Below are 19144 nucleotides of genomic sequence, written 5' to 3'. Positions count from 1 at the left end.
CGCAGTTCTGACAAAAAAGAAAACTTAATTTCTGTTTGTCTGAGAATGTATTTCTTTTTCAGTTTCAAAGGATAATTTAATAAATTTTAGGCTGGTGTATCTTTTCTCTCAACACTTTAAATACTTCACTTTTTTCTTATATGCGTGGTTTGTGAGGGGGGCAGATGTAATTATTTGATCCTCCCTTCCCTGCCCCAGGCTTCTTTCAAGAATTTTTTTTTATCTTTTATTTTCTGTGCTTGAAAGTCACATGCTTATGTGTCAGGGTTTGTGTTGGGGAGGGGTGTTATTTGGTTTTTTTGCTTATCTGTTTGTTTTGGCATTTATCCTATATGGTGTTCTCTAAGGGTCCTAAGAGTCTGTGGGTTGGTGTTTGACATTAATTTGGGTGAAATTCTCAGTCATTATTGCTTCATATTTTGCCTTATTCATTTCTCTGTTTCTTCTCCTTCTGGAATTCTCATTATGCTTATGTTACACCTTTACAGATGTCCCACAGTTCTTGAATATTCTCTCCTGATTGTTTTTTGTGGGGTTTTTTTGTCTTATCTTTTTCTCTTTGCTTTTCAATTTTGGAAGTTTCTATTATATTCTAAAACTAAGAGATTCTTTTCTCAGCCATGTTCACTCTACTAAGGAGCTTATCAAAATAATCCTTTATTTCTTCACCATGATTTTTGTCTCTAGTATTTCATTTTTATTTTTCCTAGAATTTCCATCATTGCTAACATTATCCATCTGTCCTTTCATGTTGTCTAGTTTTTCCATTAAATTCCTTAGGATGCTAATCATAATTCCAACATTCCTGCCATTTCTGACTCTTGTTCTGAGCCTTATTCAATCTTTTGATACTGTGATTTTTTTGCCTTTTAGTATGCCTCATTGTACTTTCATAAAATCATATTAGTAATTTTTTTTGTTTGAAAGGCAAACATGATGAACTGATTAAAAGGAACTGCATTGGGTCTTTGGTAATGTAGTGGTAAGATATTGGGCTATACTGGGTATTGGCTATACTCCTGTGATTAGATTTTAGTATTTTGGTGAGTTTGTGTCCCTGGACCATGAATTTCATCAGTGCTTCTAAGCACCCACCTGCTCAGGATGACTAGAAGGGGCTGGAATTGGGTATTTCCATTCCCCCAGTTATATTCAGCTCTGATAAAACCCCAGAAGATTAGACTCTCTTACAATAGTTTCTCCTGAGGGAAGGCCTTATTAAGAACAGAATGCTCTGGCTTATTTCACAATGGTTCCTTTCCTTTTTTCCTGCTAGAAGCACTAGAAGATTTTGAATTATTTTTCTGTACTCTAAATATATATATTGGTATGCTGGATATTATCCCCCATAGGTTTCTGAAAATCTATTCATCTTTCTGTAAAAATGAATGTGAATAGTAACCCTAAGAGAGACAGTGGGTTATACTGATATCAGACAAAGTGGAATTTAAAACAACAAAAAAATGTTATTGGAGACAGTTTGGTTGTTTTTTATAAAACTAAACATACTGTTACCATATGATCTAGTAATTGTGCTCCTTTGTGTTTACCCAACGGCATTGAAAACTTATGTCCACACAAAAACATGTACACTGATGTTTACAGCATCTTTATTTATAATTGCCAATTGTGTATAAGGCTCTAGATTTAGAGTCCAAAATATCTCGATTCACATCAAAATACTACCAGTTATTAGCTGAGCAATTTTGAACGACTTATTTACCATCTCTGAGCAGTTCAGTTGTCTATAAAATTAAGAAAATGGTAATATCTACTCATATAAGTTTGTTATGAGGAGAAAATGCAAAAATATATGTGAAAATAATATGTAAATAGATAATACTATTGTTATCATACTCCAGAAAAAACATATAAACAACTTGAAACCTTATTATTTCTATATTTTATCAACTGGCCTAGACAAGAGAGTGGTGACAGAAATGGTACTAACAATCAGTCTCTGTCATGATCCTAGGTTACTTTGAGAAAGATGAAATAAAAATAAAGCAGAAGAATGATTTCCCTTAGTATCTGATCGAGAAATATAGATATGATCTTTTTTGTAACAAGCAGCCCAGAGCATCTTGCAGGAATTATAGAACTTCAGATGAAGGAGCAGAGAGATGTAGCTTTATAGCTTTATTCCAAGGTTGCGAAAATAGTTATATGCTTTCAAACTGAGATGAAAAGAGATTATATGAGCTAGCAGAGAAGGTGGGGGTAGTAATTCAATAAATATTTGTTGATTGATGAATTGATCTTGGAAGCTGCTGAAAGGGTGACCTATATTCAGATGACAAGGGAGACAGCTTATTATTAGCAAGATTTGAAGTAAAATGATTACAGAGAAATTAAGGCATTAAATTCTTTTCGAAAGTGACAATGGTGAGTAGAACTCTTAAATACAAAAACATATTTTTTATTATAGCAAATAAAAAGCCTTAAGGTAAGTTTCAATTGATTTATTTCTTTAATAGTTTTTTATAATGTGGCTATTATGGGCAAATCATTATAATAGGTGCCACAAGAGAAAAAAAAAATTAAAAGGTAATGCCTTATCTGAGCAAGAGGACAGTATATCTGGGAAAATAAAGCAAAATATAAGGAACTGGTCCACAAGGAAGATGACAGGCACAGTAAGAGAGGTACTATATTATGGGTGACCAGAGATAAAGATTTGTGTTTTGATGTCACACACTACATTCAATTCTAGGCACTTCTACTTCTTTCTACCTCCTTGTAGCCTGTTGTTAATTTTATTCAACAAATTTTGTATTGAGCTATACTTCCCATTACTAACTGATGAGAAAGCAAACAAGATAGTCTTAGTTTCATGTTGCTTATGGCTGTGTATCATGGGGGAAATTGCTTAACTTAGAAACTAGACTTTTTAAATAGTAAAACCTTGCCAAGGTCTCAAGATTATCATAATTATTAGATTAACTTAAGATAGTATCTGGCATCTAATACATACTTAACAAAATCCAATAGTAGTAGTAGTAGTAGCCGTAGTAGTGGTAGTATTCATCATTATTGATGTTATTATCATTTTTCTTGAGATAACAGAGAATAGAGTGGTGATTTTTCAGGGGATTGAAAATCTTTTTTATTTTATTGACTTGAGTCTTTGGCTAATGGGAATAGAAGTTTCCCAAACTCTTAATAAATTCAGCTCCACGAGTGCAAAGCTTAGTTTTGTTTACTGCTGTATCCCTAGCACCTAACTTAGTACACAAGAAATTCTAGGCATTCAAAAATATTTTTCTAAATCAATTAGAATTTCAATAAGCGTAGACTGAGTGAGGACACTTAGGCAGTATATAGTATAGCATTAGTAAAGCTATCAAAGGTGTTTAGCACAGTTACTTGACTGGAAAATGTTTTTGAAGGTAAGAAATAGGATGCGTAGCTAGAAAGGTAGGCTGATAACAACTGGTGGAATGTATGGAATGTTCTTTGGGGATAAGTAAAAATTATTTAAAGCTACTTGAACAGCAAAATTACATGCCAAAACATTGCTTTCTGGGAAGGTATGAAGAATAGATTGATATGGAAAAATAATAGAGGCAGAAATATTTTTTTTAATTATATCAGTAGTCTTAAGAAAGTGACAATTCAGATGTGTAAGAGGATGGTGGGTATTGATAACAAATGTAAAGGATGTATGTGAAAAAGAGGATTCCGTTAACAGAGATATTGGGTAGACTGAGGGAAATTATTGTTATAACTAGGCAAGATGATATGTTCTGTTTTAGATTTATTGAGATCAGGGTGATACTAGGATATTTAATCATCAGAAGAAAAAAAGGTTAGGTAAGATGATGAAAACTCAGATAAAGATTGTAAAATAATAAGGGACGGAGCTTGGCAAATACTGATATCTGTCAGGAGGAACAGAAATGGGTATAAGCACAGCAGACACAGCAGTAGGGAGGAGACCAGCAAGGATAGACTCTGTGATAGAAGGAAAGGCAAGTTGCAAGCAGTGGGCACTCCACAGTGTCAAACGCTGCATGAAAGCCAGGGCAAATGGAGACTGGGAAAAGATCATTGTATTTAAGTGTTAAAAAGTCTCTGTTGATTCTTTTGGGCTCAATATTTGTAGAATAGTGGAATACAAACCAGACTGGGGTGAGGGGGATTTGAGGAGAAAGCAGGGATGAAGAAATGGAGGATACTGATATCCTGCCTCATGCTATAGTCATATCATACCCAAGTAAAGGAGAAAATATTTTCAACTATCCGCTAGCATCATCATTTTGTAAAGTCTCGTTTTATGGTTCAGCACTCACTTAGTTCTTGTTTTCCTAAATCTTTTGGCCATATGCTTTGATTTCTTGATTCCTTTGGACACTTGCTTGCAAATGACCAAGCAATTTGCATATGGGAGAGGGGAGGGGAGGTGAAGGAGGGGACTTAATGGGACAAAATAAACTTGTGTATCATGATGCCTTATAACCATTGATCAATTGTCTTCTTAACACCATTTACTGCTCTCAAAGAACATATTCAAACTCATGAAATATTTAAACCCAAAGAGCAAAATAGCCTGCTTCAGGCTGGAGCCAAGTGAATGCATTGAAACCACCTGTTATTTTCCATCCTGCACATGATGCAAAGCAAGGGAGCAAAAATGGAAAGAAATGTGCCATTTTCAAATCAGAGGCAAATTCAATTCTGAACATATTAAGTAACTATATTTTCCCTTAATTACAGAAGCCTTTAATCAAGACAAGTTTGTATATAGAAAATGATTTTCTTTTTATACATGTAAGAACCCTAAGCCATGTTCCTTAATTTCTCCTGGCAGAAATTCTGAGAAAATTATATTATAATTTTATAGGTAAAAAGCTACCTAATAAAAGAAAAAAACCTATGGTTTCTAATTAAATCTTTAAAAAAAAACATAGTAATTATTAAGTCTATGATTGCTTTTCTAGACCGAAAATTTTGTGTGTTATAAAGGCTTAATAATGAAGGCAGAGAAAATAAAAAGAAACAAAAGAAAATGGTTCAAGAATGGGACAGATTATAATATACTGAATAATGTTTTCTGTATTTGGTAGAAGCTATGATTTAGCAGTTCACTGAGTTTGGAAATTTGTTTGATTAAGATTATAAATTTTAACTTGAAATGTGAGTTTACTGGTAGAATGCATTAAGGTAAATAATAGTAATAGTGATTTTACCAAAATTAGAATCTTAACTAAGAATATCAATAATTGTTTTTATAGTTTGTGCTTATTAAAAGTAAGAAATATGTACTATGGTTGGGTTCTTATAATGCTGCATCTTTTAAAATACTCTTATTATAATTGCATAGTATTCATAAAATAACCAGATGCATACCTTAGATTAAAATAGATGCTCTACAAGGCTTAAGCAGAAAACCTTTTGATTCCTACTGTTTAAATAAGTGATGTTAACATGAACACAAATGTGTATAATGCACAACAAAGGTGAATTCTAGCAGCTTAGCTTGTAAGTGACAGAACTGGTATGAAATCTAGGCCTTTTTGATTCTATATTCTAAACTTTTAGTTGCTGTGTGATAATGCCTAAACTTGAAGAAAGGGCATGTTTTTAGGCAGTAAAAATAGTCTAGGAGAAGGAATGTTGGTTAAAGAAGGTCATAAACAGTTTAGTTGTATACATGAGAACATCCAGGCTTTGTCTAATTGTGCTTTTGTCCTGACTAGAGCTACCATGCTGGTGGATTAACTTTCGCTTTCTCATTACTCGTCTGTTTCTCAAACATTCAGCAGAGACGTTTAAAATTAAATGTGATTAAAAATATATATATAGGGATAATGCACATCAACCTTCTTCAGTTACTCTTTCTTCTGGGTTGAAGTAGAGCAAATTTTTCTTATCTTTATTCTTCCTTGTAATAGAAAAACAGCTACCTTTATATTTCCCCAGAAGCCTGAGATCTTTGAGGAATAGAAATGGGAAAGTTGTGATAGTGATGTCCTTGAGTGGAGCCAAGAAAGGGGGGTGATACTGCCCTTTAGTTTCTTCCCTGATGGGGAATCTTATAGATTAAGGAGAAGGGATGTGGCAGAAATTCTCAGAGGTTAGAGAGAGGCCAGCTGGTAAGATTATGGGTTGCCAATTAAAATGTGGAGGATAGAGAGTAATAGAAAAATCATGATAAAGATTGTTCAGGTGCAGTGTACAGGTAGAGAAACCTTGATGCTTGAAGGTCAGAGATGGGAGGGACCTCAGAGATTATCTGTATGCATGAGTAAATTGAAGCATTATGACATGACCAAGGGTATCCAGCATGTTAAACCATAGAATCAAAACTATAAGGCTTCTGACTAAGGCCAGTGCTCTATCCAGTGGAGCCCTCTGAAGATGTGGTTAATGTTACTCCCTCGGCCTTGGTAGACCCATCTGTCATATACCCATTCTGGTGAACACCTACCCGTGAACACATTCAGCTCATCACACTCATCACACCTCCTCCATGAGAGTCTTTTCTGACTCTCTTAAGGTGGAATTGTTTGTTCCCTTCTCTATGTCACCTCTGAAGCTACTACAGCCTACAGGCATCTACCATGACATCCATATCACTTTGTTCCACATTTCCATTCATTCATCTCTCTATGCCAGACTTTATTCTTTGAGGACAGGAACCATATTTCACTCATCTTTGTAGCTCCAGGATTACCATTACATCTAGTATATGCCAGGTATTCAATAAGTATTAGATTAATGTTTTAATTTACTTATTCAGCATTTAAATCGTAAATTACCAATGAACATATATAAAAACTATTTCCTGAGATGGAGGGATTAATGCAATCTCTATTTCATAAGAAAGAACAGCTGTTGTTAAGAGCTGTCCGTAATTACATAAAGAATTAACTACAACTAAATTTCTGGAGTTCACAGGTGACTTGGTTCTAAAGATTTTTTCTGGAGACATTCTATGAACAAGGCATGGTGCCAGAAACTATAGAGGTGCAAAAATGAGTAAGGTACGATCTGCGCTCTCATGGAGATTGGGGTGTAGGGAATGAGAGCAGCCTTAGGGATGTGAATGTCAACAGCAGAGTAACATAATGGTCAATGCTGGGCAAGAGAATATTTAAAAGAAAATGCAAAAGTAAAGGGAAAGAAGATTGGGAGAATGTTCAGCTGAGATGATATTTTGAGTGAAGCCCACACTAACGTGATTAGAGACAGAAAGCTAAGGTAATTCCTGCCCACAAGACAGTACATCTTAGATGGCTTCAAGATAAAGATACTTGGGTTGGGAAAGATTTTTACTGTATTTTGTAGGAAAAAGCAAGTGTTTTGCTCATCAATATTTTATATTATTGGGGAAATAAGCAAACATTCAATATTAGATCAAATTAATCTTGTGGCCCTTACAAGTTTATTATTCAGAACTAATAATAATGGCTCTCTTTATTGAAAACCTACTATGTGCCAGACAGTAACATGTATAATCTTGTTTATTTCTCTCAAGAATTTTAGGAAGTGGAGTTTGATAATTGTGTGGAATTTTAGCTAAAATCTCTTCAATCACTTAAGATGTGTATTGTTTCATATCAATGACCTAATATAATCCTTTCAATAACCATATGGAAAGAAGTATTGTTAGGACCATTCTTTACATAAAGAAATAGAGGTTTTGTGAGATTAAGGAAGTTGCCCTCATTCACACACATCATAAATGTTGAAAGGAGGATTCAAATCTGTGTCTTTACTCTGGCACCCAAGTTCTTATCTACTGAGTATATGTGCACATACATAGATTCAGGTGTAAAAAGCAGTAAAACATCATGACATATTTGCTATATTTGCTATAAGAGGTCCTCCAATAGAAGGGAAGGATGAATATTGGTAAGGTACTAAGGAAGAGGAATGGGCGCGTGCGCGCGTGTGTGTGTGTACTAGGGCATTTGGTGATATTGTGACCTTCCTGTACTATCAGGGCTCCTGAGAAGAGCTGATGTCAGAGGTGAGTATATACAAAGCCAGGAATGACAAAAGGCTTTGGCCCTGTAACAATTACACCCCCATTAGCTACCAGGGTCTTTTTTATGAGCATCTGGTTTAACCCACATAAAAATCTCATTTCTTAATCATTGATTCATCTATTTACTCATTCATGTAGTTACTATGCATCTACGTACTAAGCACTGTGCTATTTGCTACAGCTACAGATGAAGCAAAATGTCATGACCCCTACCTTGTTCTGGAAGTGGCAACAGGCTTTGGGAATCCAAGGCTTTGGTCTCCAGGATCATCACATTCCTCCCAAAGTCCAGTAGTAGTGTTATATGCTAAAACAATAATAATCAGAGATATGTCTTCTTACTAAATCATAATCCTTATAATAATAAAAGGCAGGATTAGTACATCATCTATCATATTCTCTACCATTTACACACAGCAAATGTTAACTAAACCTGCATATACCTTGCATGTGGGAATAGTGAGCTGTAGCCCTGGCCCACCTCTATATTTTATATATTGAATGTCATACTTCTATGAGGCCTTAATCTTAATATGTTTGTGCTTTGGTGCCTCTTTAAAGGCTATGTGTTTCCATAGAATATGGCTATATCTCAAAAGCTTTTATTTTATTTTCATTTTTTAATTTCAGAATATTATGAGGATACAAATGTTTTAGTTGCATAGATTAGTTTTGTACTGCTTGATTCAAAGTTATAAGTGTGCCTCTCATCTAGATAGTGTACTTTGTACCCATTAAGTGTGATTTCACCCATCTCCTCCTTCTCTCTCCCATCTGAATGATTTCCATTGAATTTTACTTCCATCTGTGCACATGAATGCTGATCGGTTAGTTCCAACTTAATAGTGAGTACATACATGTGGTGGTTGTTTTTCCATTCTTGTTATACTTCTCTTAGAAGGATGGTCTCCAGTTCTATCATTGTTGCAAAAGATATCAATTCATTATCTTTTGTAGCTGAGTACTACTTTGTGAGTACATATACCACATTTTATTAATCCATTCATGAATGGATGGGCAGTTGGGTTGATTCCACATCTTTGTGATTGTGACCTTCCCTGTACTATCAGGGCTCCTGAGAAGAGCTGATGTCAGAGGTGAGTATATACAAAGCCAGGAATGACTGCAGTAAACATTTGAGTGCAAGTGTCTTTTTGATAAATTGACTTTTTTTCCTTTGGGTAAATACCCAGTAGTGGGATTGCTGGATCAAATGGTAGGTCTACTTTTAGTTCTTTGAGGAGTCACCAGACTATTTTCCATACAGGTTGCACTAGCTTCCAGTCCCACCAACAGTGTATTAGTGTTACCCTCTTTTCCCATTCTCATCAGCATCTATTGTTTTGGGATTTTCTGATAAAAGCCATTCTCACTGGGGTTAGGAGATATTTCATTTGCATTTCTCTGATGATTAGTGATGTTGAGCATTTTTCCATATGTTTATTGGACATTAGTCTATTTTCTTTTGAAAAGCTTCTGTTCATGTCTTTTGTCCACTTTTTAAGGGGGTTGTTTGATATTTTTTCTTGCTGTTTGCTTGAGTTCTTTGTAGATTCTGGTTATTAGCCCTTTATCAGTTATATAGCATGCAAATATTTTCCCCCATTCTGTAGGTTGTCTATACCCTCTATTGATTGTTTCCTTGGCTGTGAAGAAGCTTTTTAATTTAATCAAGTCCCATTTATTTAGTTTTGTTGTTGCTGCAATTGCCCTTGGAGTCTTCTTCATAAATTTTGCCTAGGCTGATGTCTAAAAGAGTTTTTCCAAAATTTTCTTCTAGAATTCTTATGGTTTCATATCTTAGATTTAAGTCTGTTATTTATCTTGAATTAATTTTTGTGAGTGGTAAGAGATATGGATCCTGTTTCAATCTTCTGCATGTGGCTGTCCAATTTTCCCAGCACCATTTATTGAATAGGGATTCTTTTCCCTAGTGTATATTGCTGTGTACTTTGGCAAAGATCAGATGACAACTTGTGAATAGTTTTATGTCTGAGTTCTGGTTCTATTCCATTGGTCTGTGTCTCTATTTTTGTCCCAGTATTATGCTGTTTTGGTTAGTGTAGCCTTATAGTATAGCCTACAGTCTGGTAAAGTGATGGCTCTAGATTTGTTTCTTTTGCTTAAGATTGCTTTGGCTATTTGGGCTCTTTTCTGGTTTCAAATGAAGGATAGAATTATTTTTTCTAGATCTGTGAAAAATGACAATGGTATTTTTATGGGGATTCATTGAATCTGTAAATCACTTTGGGTAGTATGGACATTTTAACACTGTTGATTCTGTTGATCCATGAGCATGTTTTTCCATTGGTTTACATCATCTGCAATTTCCTTCCTTGGTGATTTGTAGTTCTCTTTGTAGAGATTTTTCACCTCCTTTGTTAAATATATTCCTAAGTACTTTATTTTCTTTGTAGTTATTATGATCAATAATTGTTCATTGAGTGGAATTGTGTTGAGTCTAAAGAAGCCAAAAGGCTTTGATATACCTGTTTCAGCACTTTTTATTACTATATAACATAAGGATGTATAAAAATGCACTCATCTCAGAGTTTAGTATGCTCCTAGCCTTAATGAAATTACAAATGCAGAAAAAAAACCTAACAAAAATTAAAAGAAATCATAATTTAAGATTTCAATTAAAGAACATTAAAACATGTAGTAGTTCACATATGTTATTCATGAAAAATCTCTTTTAATGAGATAAAAATATATGTCAAAATCAAATTACACCATCATCTGGGCAGGTCGTTACTATAGCACTGAAAGGGGGAAAAAGCAGTAAAATTAACTAAAGACTATCTTATGGAAAAATGTGTAAAGTATTCAAAGTTTATGAAATTAGAATTTACATTTGAGTAAGCTATAGGTCACTCTCTTGATTTAACTTCTATATGATGCCAGGAAGACTACATGCCCAGAACAGTGCAGGACAATGTCTGGCATCACTTTGATTTTCTGGGCACCATAGAAACCTGCCAGCTGTCATCACAGAACCATCAAGTTGAAAAATATCAAATATCTAATGAATTAATCAATTTTCAAACACTGGAAAATCCATCTATTATATTGGTCCTCCACGTCTACAAATATGTCATTCCCCTCACTTTTCTAGTCATCAAGGTAGAGAGGAGACTGTGTGCTGATCAGGGCTGGAACTGGAATAACAGGAATGTCAACCATGCAGCTGCCCAGGCCCAAAACTATCAGGGCATAAGCATCAACCATCAGGATACTTAAATATTACAGAAAGTGTTTCTGTTCAAGGATCTTTCTCAGGAAGAGAACTTGTTGAATTGAAAGTCACATATTGATAAACTGATTGGGAGTAAAGTGAGAGAACTAAGGCAAGGTTCAGACAACAATAGATTGTCTGTAAACACCCTGGAGATGATGGAAGCCATTCACAACAGTTTGGGTCTTGCTGAGTGAGGATACACAAGATTGTATTGTAGATATCTCTTGGAGCTTCATCACTCAATATACAACTACTCTCTAAATAAATATGAAAAAAAAATTTAAAGAATACTGTATTAGTATACTGGTTTGCAAAAGCACTAAATTTTCAAAAATGAAAATGAAGGTATTCTTAGTTCTTTTTTCTATCTCATCCTTTTCCCCAAGATCATTGTCAAAGGAAATTATAGGATTTACTGTCTTAGGGATTCTTAGGTAGAACGTAGGCCACGTTCTCCTATTGATGAAAAAATAGACACTAGGACCTTTCAAATGTCTTTCCTGAACTCCCGCACTGGATCTTGTTTTTACATGCTTCAAACGATCTTCAGTTAAATGTTGAACTGTTGCCTCACCTATACTAAAAAACCTTCCCTCTTCTATGATTTCACTAAAGCCTTTTATAAACATGGGGTTCTTTGTTTTAAAAGCAAAGTTATATTCCCACCTAGATGGCATTAAACCTTCTTATGAAGAGAAACTGTAAACTAATGAATAAGGCAAATGACATTATTTTCTTGTGTTGAAAACTAAAGACCCATGGAGTAAATATAAGCCTGCAATAGTTCATCTAGCTGACCTGGAAACTTTGGAATGCTAATTAGAATATGCACGTATAATACTTCTAAGATCTAAGAGTCAGCAGATATGACCCTAGAAATGTTAAGCACAAATTTTGATAGGCCACAACTGTACAATGTATGCCATTAAAATATTGTCCCTTAAGGACTACCTAATGAATTTCTTTCACCCTGAGCCTGTAGATATTTGTTATCAGAGGCTTGTTTTTCTCTCTTGGAAGTAGTTGTTTTTTTCTCCCCAGTTTGCAGCACTTTAATAATGTGAAGTGCTTTACTCTAGAGAACCAATGAAGCAGAGAAAAGCTTCATGGAGCCATACTGAGAGAATGAAAACATGTCACATTAATTCAGCCTTCCCTTTCTATCCTCCTCCTCCTATCAACTAAAGAAAGTTATTTAAAAAAAAAAAATATGGAAACATATCACATATATAGTGAGATTGAGGGTTTTTTTCTTTTTTTTTTTACTTAAGCATGTGCAGAACCAAAAGCTCCATAAAGCTGCTAAAGCTTTCTGACATCATCAAGTTCTTTTCTGTGAGTCATTAAGTTGCTAAAGCCCGGAAAATCAAATTTAGTTTAGGCTGTTTGATAATGTAGTAACACAGTAAATGGTGATTCACCAATTAGCTCATATAATTAAAAAACCAAAAACATGTTCTGAGTGGGTGGTGGACACACAGAAGTCAAGTCCATGATCATTGTCATTGTATATTTTTACCGATTATAACTATCATTATACCTTTAGTTGATGATACTAAGTTATAGTATTGTATGATACATTTGGATGATACATTCAAATGTTTTATGCAAGAGACTCCACAAATATCAATGTTTATAAATCAGATAAATAAATTACTGAGTTCAGTTAGTCTTTCATTCACTCCTTTCTTGAATCCTTTCTTGCCAGGCTCTGTGTTAGGCCATGGAGCTGGCTATCTTGTCCTTTCCTCCACAGGGCTCTCAATCTGTGGTACTATGTGTAAATTCTTCTAAGATGGAGAGGTAAACTGAAGTTAGAATCCTATAAAAAATGGTAGTTTTATGTTAAAAATTAGTCCTTCTGACTGATTCCTAAATTCTAATGGTGTTACCAAGACTCATATCAGAAATAAGAAACAGCCAATTTGAGAATTTTCTTGCTCAGACATTTTGCTTGGCTGAAAAGAAATCTGCGATAGTTAAAAATGGAAGAGGAATATTTGTTAGATTACTTTAAAGCAACTCTTCATACATTCTCTGTGCACATCTGTTGAAATCCAAGGTGACTGGCTGTATTTAAAATGTATTTAGTTCTCTCTGCAAATGCAAATGAATTCAAAGCTTGGTTGGATGGTTAAAACAATTTGTCACTTGGAATTTCAAAATATGTCCTACTTTGCTTTTTTCTTATTACTACTGAAGTACATGGGCATGGTTACACAGTCCAGGGCTTTCCAAGAAATGTAACAAAAAGATAATGGGAATGAATTACCTCAGCTTAAGCCAGTAAAGAAAAGAGATTTCTTAGCTGATGCAGTCATTTTAATGCTATTTTACTCTAGCAAAAAATGACATATAATTGTGCTACCATTATCGCTGAATTTTAGGGTCATATTTTGGTGTTTAATCATAAAATTTTAAAAGATATTAGGAAATTATTTCCCTCACAATTGTAATGTTAGTCCTAGATGATTTGTTCTTCATAAACTCCCAATGCATATCTTGTATTTTTCTTCCTCCCTACAAAAATTATAAAATTCTAAGGGATGTAATAATCTTTGATTATTTTTGTAGCATCTCAGTTATATAGCTTAGAATAATTTGGATTATGTTCCATTTGAATAAAAATATATAATCACCAACATCAAGAAAATGTGGTTTATTTACAGCAAGGATGAAAATCTAACCTTGAGCATTTTTAAAAATGCAGCTGTCTCCTCAGCATGTATTTAATAGTTCTCTCTCCTTTTTTTTTTGTTTCCTATTTATAGGTCAATGGGACAGAAATTGAATATGAATTTGAAGAAATTACACTGGAGAGGGTAAGAAAATTTTTTTAAAAAGCCAAAGCCTTAATCTTGCATTCTACATTCTATATCCTAACAGGTTGTCTTGTGAAATGACACAATTGTCTATTATAACCTGGAAGTTTTCCACAGGACTCATAATTAGAATATTAATGAAATGCTAGCAGTAGAAAGCATTGAGACAGCATATCAAAAAATCAGAATGTTCCATATGTAAACTGTACTGCCAGGATTTGGAGAATTGAATGGGAAAGAGAAATGTTCAATGAGCTTATATAGAACTTTATTGTTAATGTCTTTATTATTAGTGTTTTGGCTATACATTATTTAGATATGTTACAAGACATCATTTATGTGACATTGATATTTTCCTCATAACTACAGTTACTGTGCATTTCTTATTTAGTTTTTTAAAAAATGACAGCTTTTAAAACCATCCTCATTGGGAAAAACACAGCAACCCACAAAGCTCTGCAGATACACTGGTAGGAACTTGGCAAAGTCCTTTGACAAATTAAGAAAACTGTGCAACACAGCCCTAATATATTTAGATATTTTATAAAATAATAAGAGAAAGGCCCATGTTCGAAAAACATAATCAAAAGGCATTAACAGGACATTCATCAAAAAAAAGAAAAGCTAATAGACATATGAAAACCTGTTCAACCTCATTAAGAACAAAGAAAGACAAGGAGAGCGAAGAGTTTTTGTCTTTCCAATTGGCAAAAATCTAAAAGGAATATAAATATTCAGTGCCAAAGAGAAGTCTTAGAAATTAGAGCAACCCTAAAAGAACAATTTGGAAATGTGACTCAAAACCATTAAAATGGGTATACTTTTTGACCCCAAAATGGTACTTACAGGAAGGTACAAATACACAAAGAATGTTCAGATTAGTACTGTTTTTAATAGTGAAGATTAATTAAAAAATAAAAAAATTAAAATATATAGTAGTGAAGATTGAAAAAGATATTTAATAATAAACAGAAAAGATATAGTGTTTAATTATTATATATCTACATAATTATTATATATCCACATATCCACATTATATATCTACATTATATATCCACATATATATATCCACATATATCCACATAATATCCAATTATTATAATCCACATAATTATTATATATCCACATTAATTATTATATATCCACATAGTATTTTAGAAAAATAATTATGAGGATAGATGATATACCTAGATTATATTATTAAATTTTAAAAGTTTTAAGATGACATTTAAAATATGATCCAGTAAACAAAGCTATCCACACATAATATACTTACATAAATATATGCATAAATCCTGGAAGGATATACAACAAAATGTTAAAATTAGCTAATACTTATTAAGGATTATTGAGTAGTTTTTCCTTTTTTATTTGTATTTATTTCCTAAGCCTTCTGTAATAAACATATAATACATTTATAATATAAAATTAAACTGTAAGTATGTTTCTGTAAGCTATCACTCAAGAATGAATTAAGATTCTAGACCTATACTTTAATTTATATCTCCTTTTTTGTTTACTGATTATTCACATTCCTGAATCAGAGATGTTCTCATTTTCACCCTAACTTTTATTGAGTCTAAGTGGTTTTAAAAGGAAATTTACATTGAAAGTTAAGTATTTGACAGATTGCTTCTTTAAAACTTCCATTATGGACTTTGATAAAATTTTAATGGCATGATAAATGAAGAAAGTGAGGCTTATGGAAAACCAGCCCAAATAAGAATAAAAGAACACATTTCTCTTAAATCACTAATCCCCTCTCCAGGACTGGCTATATGATTTGTGTAGTTAGTGCAGTACAAAATAAAACTGTGGAGCCCTTCTAAACACAGGACTCAATGAGACTTAACAGGTCTCATGCCCATAAAGCTGACTTTTTTCTGCCCACCCAATGCACATAAACATCTTGACTAGAGCACCACTTATTTATCCTGACTTTATAGGGCAAAAAATAATTAGAAGCTAATGTTGGTGTGAGATAGAATATTTGGTAGGAGTTAGACAATTGTGGGTTCCAGTGTGGATTCTGATGTATGCTTGCTTCCTGATCTTGAACATGTCAGCTAACCTTCCTTACTTCCTGCTTTAGGGTTTTGTATCATACTCTGAACCTTGTCACTGCCATTAACTATCTCCTGCAAAGCCTCTGTGTCAAGTAGTATCTTCTCTGAAGACCACCTCTTTTCTGTTCTTATCATTTATTCTAGTACCCACATTCTAAAAATTATTCAACTCCTTTGGAACCTCAAATCATCGATTTCGCTATCCCTAACCCCCTCCCCTCCCCCGCTTTCACCTTTCTTTATGCCCTGTCTTCCCTCCTCACCTAGCTGGTCCATTACTCTAATTGTCCCTGTCATGCACTCTTGGTCTTCTCTCTCCTTTTTCTGCTCATCCAGGAAAATCCCAGTCCTCTTTAACATCCCCGGGTTAGACCAATACCTTTCTACTCACTCCTCACCAGCACCTGAGCAACCAACTGGCCCTGGCTAGAGAAACATTCACTCATCTCATTTTAAATTTTTAACTGTTGATTTCAAGTGAACTCTCAAAACTCCTGTAAATTCTTATGTATGTCTTTAGAAAAAAAAATCACTTTCTTATTTTTTAGGACAAAAATTCGCATCTTATTTTCTCTTCTCAAATCTCAAACACTCTCCCTCTCATCCTCACTTTTAGTTATTGACCTCCCTAAATAGCACTAAAGCTGTTCCTGTCAAAAGTCAGGTTAAGTTCCAATTTGCTAAATATAAGCATCAGTTTTCAGTCTTAACTGACTTCTCAGCAACACTTAATGCTTCTTCTTTCCTCAAAGATGTTATTTTTTAACCTCCAGAACAAAACACTCTCCTATTCTTTTATTAATACTTCCTCTTTTTTTTTAATTTCAGCATATTATGGGGGTACAAATGTTAAGGTTATGTATATTGCCCATGCCCCCTCCCTGCTCCCACCCACCTGACACTCGATAAATGTTATTCCTATATGTCCACTTAAGTGTTGATCCATTAATACCAATTTGCTGGTGAGTACGTGTGGTGCTTGTTTTTCCCTTCTTGAGATATATCACTTCCTCTTTTGCTGCCCTTTCTCAGTCTCCTTGCTGATACCTCCTCTAAATGTTGGAGTACTCCAAATATTAATACTCAGTGAACAGACCTCATCTCTATCTTTCCTTGTTCCCTAGGTGATCCCATCTAGACCCTTGCCTTTAAATACCAACTGTCAACTGATAACTCCCAAATCTGAAGCCATGACCCTGAGTTCTGAATTCATATCACTGTCTAGTTGGCATCTCTGCTTGAATATCAAGAAGGCCTTTTCCCTTTACTCCCTCTTCTCAGGGCCAAGGCTGCTTCTACCCTAATATTCTTCATCTTAGCTAATCGACATTATCATTTCCCTTATTATTCAGTTCAGAAAAATCTAAAAGTCTTGCTTATTTTTTTTTCCTTCAGCATCCATGAGCAAGTCCTGCTGGTGCTACCATAAAAATATATTTCAAAAATCAATCAAATCTTACCACTGCTCCACTGAATCCTGGTTCAAACTAGTATCATCCCATGCTAGACCACTGTAATAGCTTCCACTTTTGCCCCACTGCTCTCCTCCAAGTAACCAGAGTTGTATTTTTCAATATATAAACCAGATTATACCACTTTTATTTTTAAAAAACTCCAAAAGATGATAATTACACTCATTGTCATCACCTGCATGCCTTATACACTGTGACCCCTGATCCTCTCTCCAACAATATGTGCTCACCACCAACTGTTCACATATTTCAATCTAGCCACACTGACCTTGACATTCGTCAAGGACGCCAAGCTTTTCCAACTTCAAGGCCTTATGTATATTACTCTGTCTGCCTGAAAAACTCTTCCCTTAGACCTTTACAGGGATTATTTTTTTTATCATTTAAATATCTGGTCTAATGTCACCTCCACAGAAAATATCTTCCTTGTCTATCCTGTTTAAATTAATTGGAATATTTCCATTACTCTCTTTCTCATTTCATTATTATTTAATTGCACTTACCAATATCTAAATATTATTTATTGTTTACATTGTTAACAGCTATCTCTCTTCCTAAATATATGCTATATATAAATACATAGTCACCTTTATATCCAATTTTCCTAGAACAGGGTCTGAAATATAGTATATACTCAGTGAATATTTGGCATATGAATGGACTATGCCTAGCTCTACAGCTGGATAGACAGTGAAATAGATATATGTGGCCTGGTTTGAATCCAGGTTTGAATCCTGGTTCTAGCATTTGCTGGTCAAGTGACCTTGAACTGCATACTTAACTTCTCTGACCTTCAGTTTTCCATCTGAAAATGATGCAAACGTATTTGTAATTACCCCATGGGTCCCTTATGATGAATAAATGAGTTAATATGAAGGTTCAGAACAGCATGTATAATTATTCTTAATATTTCCTTTGGTTAACATGGTAGTTCTCACAAGTATCATTTATTAGTACCATTGAGGGAGCTTATTAAAAACTTGGCTGCCCAGTCTCAATGAACAATTTATAATACATTAATCTAACAAGAACTTCTTTCATATCTGCTTGTTCTTTCTTTGTTAGATGTCAAACATCCAATGATACAGAAGTTATAGTTCTTACTGTATGCATTGGCAGGTTATGCTTTTTATATATAATTTCAATAACTATTAATAGTAATAATCACATTTAGTAACACACTTATGAGGTGGATACTGCTAACTTTATTTTACATATTAGTATACTGAGGCTCAGAGATTAAACCATTTGCCAAAAGTCACAGTGTTATAAGATACAGAATTAAGATTCAGCCCTATGTCCAACAGACACTAGAACCTGATCTCAGTACCACTGAATTAGACTGCCCTTCAAAATTAAACTCAAATTTCATTTCCTCCAAGAAATATTTCTTGACTTCCCCTCTTGGGCAATGTGCATCTTCATAAACTAACACAAATAGGGAATTTATCACACTGAATAATGAATAAAATCTGTCTCTTCTACTAGCCTATGAATTCTTTGTTGAAAGGAACTCTATCATAATGTGCTTTAGATTGCCATCATAACAAAAG

At 34.1% G+C, this 19144-nt stretch overlaps 1 protein-coding gene across 20 annotated transcripts in view; it reads left to right on the top strand.

The window, feature by feature from the left end:
• Positions 1-19144, top strand: part of DLG2 (discs large MAGUK scaffold protein 2) — a 1870454-nt gene that overhangs the window by 1239559 nt on the left and 611751 nt on the right. For all 20 annotated transcript variants that reach the window (XM_076002367.1, XM_076002386.1, XM_076002368.1 and 17 more), the window contains one exon: positions 14003-14053. In XM_076002367.1, the coding sequence (XP_075858482.1) occupies positions 14003-14053 (51 nt within the window). The remainder of the gene's footprint in view (positions 1-14002; positions 14054-19144) is intronic.

This window comes from Microcebus murinus, chromosome 4 (assembly GCF_040939455.1).
Source record: "Microcebus murinus isolate Inina chromosome 4, M.murinus_Inina_mat1.0, whole genome shotgun sequence".
In the NCBI taxonomy this organism is placed as follows: Eukaryota; Metazoa; Chordata; class Mammalia; order Primates; family Cheirogaleidae; genus Microcebus; species Microcebus murinus.
This window is presented reverse-complemented; position numbering and strand designations above follow the sequence as displayed.